General features: G+C 36.4%; 2 protein-coding genes across 3 annotated transcripts; both read right to left on the bottom strand.

Moving 5' to 3' along the window:
• Window positions 1-5222: 5222 nt before the first annotated feature.
• LOC125216381 (uncharacterized) lies at window positions 5223-6324 on the bottom strand. The gene has a single exon (XM_048118073.2). It carries the CDS (start codon window positions 6186-6188, stop codon window positions 5328-5330), a length of 861 nt encoding a protein of 286 aa, XP_047974030.1. The 5' UTR covers window positions 6189-6324; the 3' UTR covers window positions 5223-5327.
• A 1245-nt stretch (window positions 6325-7569) lies between these two features.
• LOC125210846 (seipin-2-like) lies at window positions 7570-10409 on the bottom strand. 2 transcript variants are annotated; one of them, XM_048110452.1, is made up of 3 exons: window positions 9780-10407; window positions 9214-9605; window positions 7570-8290 (listed from the first exon to the last, which is right to left on the bottom strand). In XM_048110452.1, exons 1-3 carry the CDS (start codon window positions 10267-10269, stop codon window positions 7802-7804), a joined length of 1371 nt encoding a protein of 456 aa, XP_047966409.1. In that variant the 5' UTR covers window positions 10270-10407; the 3' UTR covers window positions 7570-7801. The 2 variants fall into 2 exon arrangements, with proteins under 2 accessions (XP_047966409.1, XP_047966408.1); XM_048110451.2 differs by having other exon boundaries at window positions 9214-10409.
• Window positions 10410-12236: the final 1827 nt, after the last annotated feature.

Below are 12236 nucleotides of genomic sequence, written 5' to 3'. Positions count from 1 at the left end.
GTAAATTGGATGAGCCCATATCCAAAACCTTCCATAGATCCCTGTCTGGGCCCAAAAGGAACTTAATATAAATAGGAGAATAAAGGAGACAGAAACAACACAATTTCATTATTTGTAATTTTCAAAAATTTCAGCCTCCCCAGCTGTAGGAATTTTCGAATTCCACTCCTATTCCCAAAAGAATTACTTCTGTCTTCTTTATTTAAGTCCTAGTATTCTAGTAAGATCAGCCCACACTGATATTGGGATACAGTTCGGGAACCAGAGAGAAGATTTGTGGTCTAGTACTCAAAGCATCACGTGGAGAAGAAGCTAGCCATCTTCAATTCTTTGGAGAATTAATTAGGTATTTTTCTGCTCCGTAGAAAAATATGTTTTAGGTTTCAATATTCTTAAAGCATGATTAGTTCAAGTTATGAGCATGATACATGTGATAATTACGCGAATAGGTTTTGTCTAAATAATCTGCTAAATAGATCTGATTATTATGTGATAGATTTATGTGAGCGCTTCCGCTGCCAGCACCATCAGGCCCAATACAAAATCCATGGAAATATCTATCCATGGTGCGTCGGGTATCGGAAAGAGTGTAAAGGCCTGCATTAGTTAGGACACCTTTGGCTCTTTGACAAATATGACACTTCTTCACAAATTTGGCTACGTCGCTGTTCATCTTTGGCCAATAATACTTCGCTGCAATTAAGGCCAAAGTTTTATCTCTCCCAAAGTGTACTTCATTGTGAAGTTCACGCAAAATGAGCTGTCTCCAAGAGCAATCAAGAATGCAAAGCTGTAGGCCACGAAATAGATATCCATTAAGTAAAATATAATGAGGATCAAGGCTATGGGATACCTCATTGTATATTTTTCCAAATGAAGAATCATTCTGATACAAGTCTTTCATGGCTTCAAACCCAGACACTTCACAGCTTAATGTAGTTAAAAGAATTTGCCTTCGGCTTAATGCATCAGCAACCTTATTGAGAGTACCCGATTGGTGACGCAACGAGAATGTAAACTCCTGGAGGAATGCCACCCACTTGGCGTGTCTTTGGTTCAACTTTTGTTGCCCATTGATGTACTTCAAAGCTTCATGATCGGTGTAGAGAATGAATTCTTTTTGAATTAAGTAATGTCGCCAGTGCTTCAAGGCCTGTATAATGGCGTAGAATTCCACATCATAGGTTGAGTAATTCCTCTTGGCAGTAGATAGTTTTTCACTGAAGAAGGCAATGGGACGACCTTCTTGACTAAGAACACCACCAATTCCAACGCCAGAGGCGTCGCACATGACTTCAAACACTTTTTCAAAATTTGGAAGGGCTAGGACAGGAGCTTGAGTCATCTGCTGCTTCACCTTATGAAAGCTGGTCTCGGCCTCTTCTGTCCAGGCAAAATCTCGGCCCTTCATGCATTCTGTGATAGTTGCAATTAAGGTGCTAAAGCCATTTATAAACCTTCGATAAAATGAAGCTAAACCATGGAAGCTTCGTTCGTCATGGATATTTTTTGGTCTTGGCCACTGCACAATTGCTTCGATTTTGGATTCATCCGCGTGCACACCATCAGTAGACACCACAAAGCCAAGAAAATGTACTGAAGTAGTGACAAATGAACACTTTTTTCGATTCACAAACAAAGACTCTCTTCGCAACACATTAAAAATTGTGCGAAGATGATCTAAATGAGAGATATGATCAGGACTATAGATAAGTATATCATCAAAGTATACGATAATAAATTTTCCCATAAATGGACGTAGAACCTGATGTATAAACCTCATGAAGGTGCTAGGGGCATTGGATAAGCCAAAAGGCATGACCATCCACTCATACCGTTATACCAACCATTTCGTATAATTTTATACCGAAAAATATATAAATGATTTATAACTTATTAATGGATATATTTATTGTTTTAATCCCAAATATTAAATTACTATATTATAATTTAATCGATATACACCATTAATTTTATTGATTTCGATACATATTTTAGACTATCAGTATACACCGATTATATTTTCAGTAATATTCATTAAATCTTTAGGTAATATTCGTTATATTCGATAATATATACTGGAAATATTCGTATGTATCAGTAATATTCGTTATACCGATAATATTTTTGGTATACCTCGGTATACGAAAATTCATATTTAAGTGACATCCCCATCCCCAAATTAGAAAATCATAACAATTTTTTACTATTTCTAATTCTTCGCTGAAGTACGCTTCCCCTTTTTGCTCTCAACTGACATGAGGGACCACTTTGACAGGTTATAGGCTCCAACAACTTGAAACTCTGTGGACAAGTCAAGATTCTACAATTTTTATTGGATGTTGTTTTCGACCAATCCCATAGAAATAGTGATTTTTTTCTCTTTCTCTCCTTACGATCTGTCCCAACGTGTCTTCTCCCAATTCTCTCCATTTTTTGAGTATATTATTTTGGATTTGAACTTGAAATAAATAATTGAAGTAAAATTACTTTTTTAGTGTGAATCATACTTTAAAATAAATTTAAATTTGGTGTAAATGATTGGAGGAAGCAAGTATTATCCTAAGAGATCATAGAAACTTCCTATAAGAGTTAATGAGTTGTTTCATTTGGATAGTGAGTCGTTTTTATAATAATAAGTCAAGTCAAGAATAATAATCGAACGGGAGGAGCTTGCCAAGATGGCTTGATAAGCGAAAACGACAAGCTTACATGGAATTTTGCAAGATTCATTAGCATTGAGGTCAATGACCACACCATCTCTATCATACATACGGCATTACACGAAGCGAGAGTGCATGGTCCATTTTATTAAAGTTGAAGTAATATTAGTAATATATTATTAACCAAGTATTTTCCTATAATACTTAAGGAATGTGCATTTATTCCTTCTGTCACTCACAACAACCGCTTTGAGCTCTCATTCAATTTGGAAAGCAAATATTATGTACCAAAAGAGGAAAATACGTTGCACCTCTTGTTAACTAAAATTAACTATTAGACAACTACTTATTAATCAACAAATAGTAATGATGATTAGATTAAACACATGACATGATCGTTGATGCAAATCTATCGGGATACAAAGATTGATGCGATCTTTGCTTCTCCAAAACAAGGTTCGAGAAGAGAAGAGATTGAATAGAATGGAGCGAAGTTTTGAGTGGGCTAAAGTGAGTAGAAGAAAAATATTTTGTGGGAAGTAGGAGTTGGGCCGAGGCCTGTTCGGGTGGTTTTAGAAGAGAAGGTTATTGCTTAAATATATCTTTACTACTCTATATTTTGTGTTGTAGATAAAGTTTAGCTTATTAATAAGATTAGGATTAGTTCAATTTAGTTTGCCTATAAGGCCGCCTTTATGTATTCGAATTGGTCAGTCAAATATATTCGAAAATTCGATTATTGTTCTTGAGTTTAACTTTCTTAAATTCTTGTACCGGTATCATGTTAAGGTAAGGCAGTGTATCTCTTTGTCATAAGACCAAGAGTAGCTATTACACCGTATACACATTACTTTATGCATATATTTCAAATGAAATAGTAATATATAGGGATGCATACAAAGTTGATTAAAAAATTGGGCCAGCGTTTTAGCCCCAAAATCCGGCCGGTCTCTTGGTTGGAACTTGGAAGTTTTGAGGCCCGACCCGCCCTATTAGGATACCAATTTTAAGCCTACAAACATCGGATTTTAGAAAGTGAAACAAAATTATTAATCCATACACTATTATCTCAAATTTAAGCATTTATTCACAAGAAAATTCAGTCCAAGGGAGGCGCAACTCAACCCAAAAAAGTGCACCGTAATGTTGATGGTTTATAATACTACTCCATTATATTACGCCTTTGAATATTTCTTATGACCCAAAAAGGTTCCAAAGAATTTCATAATAACTTGAATGATCAGAATTATAAATTTATGGCGTAGTCAATTATAGCTCAACCTATGTAGCCCATAGTAACAACTTCAAAAAGTTATCAACAGATTTGGACAAAATTTTTGTACTACTGTATTTGATATATTATGAAATAGTAGTAACAAATAAATAGTTTTTCTTCCAAACTATATATATCATTAGTGTCAACACCACAAACGAAGGATTCTATGAGTGAATTCTTACTAAAAGAAACAGCAAAAATGTGCTTTGGACTCAAGGCAAGAGATAAAAGCGTACAACTATTTATAATGCCTAAGGCCAAAGGTCATGCGATTTTAAAAAGAAGAAATCGTGCCATGAACTACTTAGCTAAATGCATGCCATCAGTTATGTAAACATGTTAAGCATCTAAAAGATATCAAACTCTAAACAGCTGAAGTGGGCTCAACTAGGCTTGGGTTTGTAACACAAACAAGCCTCAAGAAGACACACCAACTCAAGACCACATCAAAGTCATCGTGTACATTGTTTTCAAACAGAGACAATAGAGTATGATGGTCGAGCATTCGTGTTTATACCCGAGAAGGAAGCTAGCATTCAAAGCAGACAATGGCAAATACATCAAACCAATAATCAGGCATCTCCATTGCATTCTCCCGGGGTGGTTTTGTGTCTATTTGCTCTGAGATAATTGCAATTGGCCCCTTTGAATGCTAATGCAATCTTTCAATTCTATCCATCAAAACTAAATAAACAAAACAAGCCTTGAGCCTTCCTAAGTTTCCATATCTGAATTGTACCAGAGAGGGAAGGAGAAAACACATCTCAATCATTCAATAAACAAACCAACCAACAAATAAGATTCAATTTATAGTCAAAATATTAGTACTAGTAGTTACCATTTGATATTTCAAAGCAAATATTTCAGGAAAATAGAGCTATCACACAACTGTCCCAAAAATATAAACCCCAAAGTTCACTATTTCTCCAGAAATTATACTGATTTCGTTTTTGAGTTATGAGACAATCCACTATAGTTAAACTCAACTCTTGACATTTTAAAGAAATTTTTGAAACATATCATTTTATTATCTTCCAAGACTTAAAAATCATTTACCTTATCATTTTAACAATTTTCAACGCATATACTTCCTCCGTCCCAATAAATATGAAAACATTTGGTTTTTGTCACGTGATTTTATGCAGTGTTATTTTGTGTGTTAATGAAAATAGAATACAGTAATAGAAAAGAAAAAATAGAGAGGATGTTATTTCTATTTTATGAAATGTTTCATTTTTAATGGAACATAAAGAGTAGTACTATAACAATAACAAAATAAACTATTGAGAAATAACCTTTTAATTCAATAAATAATATATGTAAAATCCAAATTAAAACATGAAATTGAACAAGATTTGTTCAACTACACAAAGAAATGAATCCAAACCCTAGCAAAGCTTGTTCTCATCATCCCCAACAAAAACCCTAACAAAATCCCTCAAATCCTCCCCCAAATCACACCCTTCAAACAACTCCATCATCTTCTTCAGCTCCTCATCGCCGACATCATCCACAAACTGCCTAATCGGGATCGCATTTTCCGGCTGAAACTGATACGAATTGGGATTATCATCCACAATCACCACCCTGCTCAGATCCCTCCCCGTTTCCCCCAAATCCTTCACGAACATCCCATCCACAGCTCTGCACGAATCGCGATACAATCGGTGCGAAATCGCATTCCTCCAATCGAGCTTATCGACAACCAGAGACGCATACTCCTCAATTCCCGCCGTGAATATCACAATCTCGAATCGATCGCTCAAATACGCCAGAAATTCATCCACGAAAGGCCTTTTGAGGACGTAGAATTCGGTTTTCTGGCCGTCGATTACGGGGCGGACGACGAAATCGTACCTCTCTGGCGGCACGGTGGCGGTGGAGTGGATTAGGGTTTCGTCGAGGTCGAGGAAGATGGTGCGTTTTTGAGGATCCGTTGGCGGAGGGAGGGGGAGTTTGTTTGCGAAGAGAGAGCGCTTGGGGGGATTTTTTGAGGGGGTCTTTTGGAGGATTTTGTATCCTTTTTTGCGGGGGGGTTTTTCGGGTGTGGAGATGCGGGTGAGCTTGGTGAAGATTTTGAGGAGGCGGCGGTGGCAGGTGTAGATGGATTTGTTGATGGAGGCGACGGTGGCGGCGGCGGTGGTTTTGATGGGGGATTTGTTGCGGGAGCGGCGATGATGGGTGAAGGGGAAGTTTTTCCGGTTTTTGAGGGATTTTGTTGGGGTTCTCTTCACTACCTTGGACACCATTTCTAGAGAGACAGAGAGAGAGAGAGGGGATTTGGAGGAAGAAACAGAGTAGAAGAAGTCGTGGTTTTTCAAAAATGAAGCTGGGTTGCAACGGTCGAATTTGTTTGGGCTCGAAATAATAATCTAAACGGGAACAGAAAAAAGGGAAAGCATTGATAGAAAGTGTGAAGAGAGACGTTAACTCCTCATATTCAAAAATAAATCGCGGGGATGAAATTTATGACAGCGTTTTTTTAATACAAATTAATAAGTGCAAAAGATTAAAATTAAATAAGCCTTCAATTTATATTTAATGTATATACATGTACTTTTGATTATTAATATTTTCCCAAAAAGGTAATAGGTAAAAGAATTGAAAAATCAAATTCCAATAAAAAAATTTGAATTCTAAAACATATGTTAAATCATTATCCAGTAGTGTGCCACTTTTTCAAAATTTACGAGTCCTATTATTTAATCATGTTTAGGTGTAGATATATTTTCTAAAATTGTGAAAGTATTTTATAAACAAATAAAAATGAGCTATATTATTGGAGAGATCATTAATTTTATTTTCCATATTTAAGAAGTTAAATTTTTTATATGTATAGTCTAATTAAAGGATTATTAAGAATAACAAACAAAAAATTTAAATTTCATTATTAGTTTAGTGAACTACACTAATAGTCTCTCATCTTGTCTAAAAATAATTACATGATTGAAGAGGTACCAAAATTGTAATTTCTAGGTACCGAAAATGCCCTCCATGGCATTTAGGAGATTTTTCAAATGCAGAGGGTATAAAAGACCGACAGGTACCAAAAATGTAATTTTTAGGGACCAAATAGGCTATAAAATTTTTTTATGAACCATTGGTGCATTTTTCGACAAAATCAGGGACTATTAGTGTAGTTAACTCTTATTAGTTTTTATCCTGATTATTCTAATGGGCTAGCTCCAAATCAAACATTTTAGGTTATGATTGAAAATTTTTTAATTCAAAAAATTCCAACCCGATTATCCCATATTCGATTAGAATTGACCCGAAACCCGATGGGTTGGCTTGATTCAAACCTTAATTAATTGGTATCCAATCCACGACCTCATAGAAATAGGTCATATTTCATTTTTCGTTCATCCAATAGAAATAACTCATATGCATTTATGAAAACATTTTCTCTTCTCTTATTTATCATTTATGGCTCTTACCATACACTAACACTATTTTAAATACATTTTTTTCTTCTCTCTTATTTCATCATTTATGGATTTCACTATCCACTAGCATTATTTCAACTACTCCCTTTAAAACTCGTATCGTACTCAAACGGCCTACTTCTTTAGAAGAACGGGTGGAGTACAATACACAAACAATAATTTGGCTCAAGTTTAAACAATCTGATAAAGAAAACAACCATATATATGCTCTTGCATTAGCAGCAGAGTTCTCAAATAATGTAAATCCTAACTATATACAACTTGGCTACAACTTCAAAGTGTGAAAAAACCTTACTTACACATTCTTCTACGCCAAAAAATGCATCTGCTGTCGAGTACACACAAGGTAGTATAACACAAAGCACCCCCTCGTGCACGAGAGCGCATTGTTATTGCTGTTCCTCATCCTTGTCGTTTCAGCTTTGACGGGGACGATTGTAGTGAGAGGCGCCCTCTTGAGGCGTGGGTTCCCAGAGCCTTATTTTGGGGATTATGAGAGGTCTGCAGCAGAGGAGAGCGAAAACCAACTCAATCATAAACACACTCATGCTAACCCATACAAACACCGTTTTCTTCCAGAACCACAAGATCCTTTTTAGCAGAGGGAGTTCGGACTCGAGGGTCAGGGACGCGCTGTATATTTCTGGGATGCCTGCACCGGTGGGTGAATATTCGGCTCTTTGCTCGAGAATAACTCTTATGGATGCTGTTGGGGGATCGCCTTCTGTGAAATCTTTGAAGTTTGCTTTCAGTTTCTGGGTTTCTGATGTGTAGCCTGTCAGAATGGGCGCAACCTTGAGCAAAGTAAGGAGGAGGCGGATCGACTGGCTCCTGTACTTAAGCATACATGGACGTCTTAATGTTGCGAGTATTTGGCCATCAGCAGCAACGAAGTCTACTCTGACCTTCAAGGAGTAACACGGAGTTCTAATCAGACAAGTAATACGACAAGCATGTCCAATGTCTAGAGAGTAGAGATTAAATAGGCGTGACATTCATCATTTGTTTCTTGGTTTGGCAATAAACACAATGGAAAGGGAGATTCCTAAGCCTAGCATAAACCCGATAAAATTTTGCAGATAACAATCTATGCGAGATTCCAGGCAGCGCTGCTGCGTCCATATCGAAATGAAGAAAAGATGCAAATGCAACCCTATGAGGTAGCAAGCTAATCTTGAAACCACATAAAAACCAAGAACTCCAACCACAACTAAACAGTAAAAATATCCATAAAATTAGATCGATAATAGAGATAAACTGTCCGCAACTAACATCTTCTCGAACGCACAACACCAACAAGTTTACGTTACACTATCCCAAGTTCCCAACCCATAAAAAGCTCAACAAATCTTAAAACGAGAGAACTTTTAAGTACTTTCGACCACTATTAAGAGGCAGACAATATCTATGACCTAAATCGACAATAGAACTGAACTCTCAGTAACTGACAACTTCTCAAACATACAACAACACCAAGTAGCTCGCTTTACATAAATCCCAACCCGTAAAAAGTTCAACATATCTGAAGACCTGACAACATCTAAGAACTTTCAACCACTACTCAGTTGCAAATAAAGTTATAGGCAATAGAGCTAAACTAAACTCCCCAAAAAACTAACAACTTCTCAAATATATAAAGCAAAAGGCTCACTTTACACAATCTCAACTATAGTATATGTGAACCCTCGGATTCATTTAGGAAGCAGATAAACAACACACACTTAAACTAATCCCACTTCAATCCATGGCTAATGAAAAAAATGCAGCAGAATACGAGCTTCAGAGGCAGAGACAACGAAAATGTAACAATATCAAAACAAACATATACCTGAAACATCCCAAGACGTTGGTTGTATTCAGACTCAGGCAATGTTAAAGACACAGTAACATGCACCCCATGATCACGTGGCACGACCCTTGATTCACCGGCCTTCAAGATCTTAGGCTTCTCCACAAAATGCCTCACATTCATCTTCACACCAGACATAATTGGCACCAACGCCACCGGGCTCTTCTCCGAATAGTCGAAATTCAAGCTCCTAGTCATCCTAATCGGCTCATCCACCACCATTCTTATCAACACACCGCCCACCACAAATGCCGAGACCAGCAATCCAAGCAACACAGAGCACACATAAGCTGACCACAACAATCCCCAACCACATTTTAAACCTAATTTCCAAATCGCTCGCTGCTCTTTCAACCATTCATACACATATTCTGAAACAATTCCAAACATGAGATTCCAAATTTTTTTCAACTGCTGAATGATAAACCATCGCAATGGCAATAAAAGCCCCAAAGGGTTAAACACAATCATGTACGAATAATACACCAATCGAATAGTAAACGTAACAATTTTGACTAGCAAAGCGATTCGCTTGATTACTATACCGGGAAGCTTGAGCAGGAATCCCGGATTCGAATCCTCATTTCCTCTCCAGCTCGATTCTTCGCCAAGAGCTGCGGCGATTGCATCCGTTACCGTCGATTTCTCCTCGCTCGTCTCATTACTCTGCAAAGCAGGCTTCGTATCCTCCAATCTCATCTCGTGCTCCTCGAATTTCGGAGAAAGCGAGACATTTCTTCTCTCTCTCAAGTATCTGTCCACACTTTCCGCCGCGCCGAACTTCGCCAGCTCTGCCGGGCCATCTCCGAAGGATTTCTTACTCGAACGAGACCTGCGGCGCCGGAGAACCGACAGCGCCGGGGATTTGTCTTCCTGAGGAGGATTAGAGCTGGGATTTGAAATTAATTCGTCACGACTGGATTCAGTTTGATCAGAAAAATTCTCGCGGCAGTCGTAAAATTCGAATTCGTCGACCGCATCATGAAATTCATCATCGCATTCGTCGAATTGCGTGCTCGATTTCGTCTCCTCCATTTGCAAGCTATCGCCTGAATTGTGAAAACCAACCTTTTTCTTCTTTGGATTGAAGTCATACCATGTGCATAACGAGTTGTACTTCGAAATTCATGGCTGGAGGGAGAAAACTGGTATTTTACGGACAACTTCTCACTTCTAATGGTTGTTAAAAATGTGTAAAATTATGTTGGAAGTATGAATTATAATCTCCTTGTCTCAAAAAATTTGTCCCGTATTTTCATTTATGTCTGTTGAAACAAATTTGTTACTCTACATTTTATTTTTATCATTTTTAGTCCACTTATTATAACTTATTATAACTCACACTTTATCATACTCTCGTATTTCTTTTTCTGTCCATCTCATACAAATAGTCCATATTCATTTATGACAACCTTTTTCTCCTTCTTTTTTACTTCCTCCGTCCGGCATTAAGAGTCCCGATTGAGTTGGGTGCGGATTTTAAGAAATGTTTGAGTGTGTAATAATTGGAGTGTATGATAATGGAATGTGAGACCCATTTGCATTATTATTTGCTTTATTCTTTGGATGTGTTTTTACTTGTGCTTCTTAGTGTTTTATTTTATAATATTTTTATTTCATTTTAAATGGAAATGTCTAACCAGGACTCCTAATGCCGAACGGATGAAAATGGTCAACCGGGGACTCTTAATGCCAGACAGAGGGAGTACTTTATTAGATATGGGACCCACCATCCACTGCACAATTTCAACTACTTTTTCTCCTTCTCTCTTACTTTACCAATTAAGAATGACCTATTTCTATAGAACAGAAGGAGTAAAACTAATAGAGTAAACTTCAAAAGTGGTTTAAACATATGATCCTTTTATGACTTTCTCTACTAACTTATTATCACTCACATTTTATTTTATAATAAAACTAATAGGTTAAAGTTCAAAAGTGGTTTTAAACAAATGATCATTTTGGTCACGAATATTATATTTTCAACTATCATATCTAGGAAAAATAAAATCAGTCCATTTTTTAAATAATTTTTTGATGAAATTGTAAGAAATAAACGATCAAAGATAGTTTAAGGGGTGACCGTTTATTTTATAGGGCTCCATAAAGAAGGATAAAAACAGACGAATTTCATTTCTCCGTGTTATAAAAGTTCAAAACATAATGATCTGGACTAAAATCATAAAATGCTTATAAATTTATGGTCACTTTTGGACTTTACTCTTGATATAAATTGTATGAGAATGATATTTTATAATTTGAATTGCATTTATATTAGAGGGGGCATTGTAAAGATCTTAGGAGCGTTTAGAAGTACCCACATTTGACATTTAAATAGCACTTGCCGTGTAATAAACTATCTACTTGGTCTAGAATGAGATTAGTGAGGTTTGAGATTTGGCAGAGTTTCAATAAGTGCGACTTAGTGAGCTTAGAGTTGGGCCTAGTTTACGCTTTGTCGATGAAAACATTTGAAGTAAATATCAACAACCCTACTTAGTGAGCTTACAAATCCGGCATAGTTTACGTTTATCGATTAAGACATTTGAACTGTATATCAATAAACGTAGAAGAGCCCGTGAAAACAATTCCCATAAATCTATTATCTAATTTATCTTTGTTATTTAATTACATTATTTTATTATAATTATTTTAGTTACTTAAACTTCAAAAGTTGATCATCCAAAAAATTTGTTACATTACTCATATTGAATATTAGTCTCCGTGATTCGATATCTCGTGTTTACTTTTAGCTATATTATTACTCTCTCTGTTCCACTTTAGGAGTCCTGGCTTATCATTTTCGGGTGTCCCACTTTAGAAGTCCCGGTTGAAAATTACATAAACGGTAATAGGCCTCACATTCCACTAACTTTTTCCACTCACATTCTATTATAGAACTTATATATAAAAATAGGACACACATACAACTATCTTTTTTCACCAATTTTCCTTTACATTTTCTTAAAACTCGTGCCGAACTCAAATGAGACTACTAAATT

Source organism: Salvia hispanica, chromosome 3, assembly GCF_029641045.1.
Source record: "Salvia hispanica isolate PSC_SH4W2 chromosome 3, Shi_PSC_v1, whole genome shotgun sequence".
Lineage (NCBI taxonomy): Eukaryota > Viridiplantae > Streptophyta > Magnoliopsida > Lamiales > Lamiaceae > Salvia > Salvia hispanica.
Note: the sequence above shows the minus strand (reverse complement) of the source record. Positions and strands in the feature narration are given on the sequence as shown.

Bases quoted from the DNA above. Each gene is read 5' to 3' on its own strand.
- LOC125216381 (XM_048118073.2), bottom strand. From the start codon at position 6,188: ATGGTGTCCAAGGTAGTGAAGAGAACCCCAACAAAATCCCTCAAAAAC.
- LOC125210846 (XM_048110451.2), bottom strand. From the start codon at position 10,269: ATGGAGGAGACGAAATCGAGCACGCAATTCGACGAATGCGATGATGAA. The intron at 8,291-9,213 runs GTATATGTTTGT...TACTCCTTGAAG, and splicing joins AACGTCTTGGGATGTTTCAG to GTCAGAGTAGACTTCGTTGC.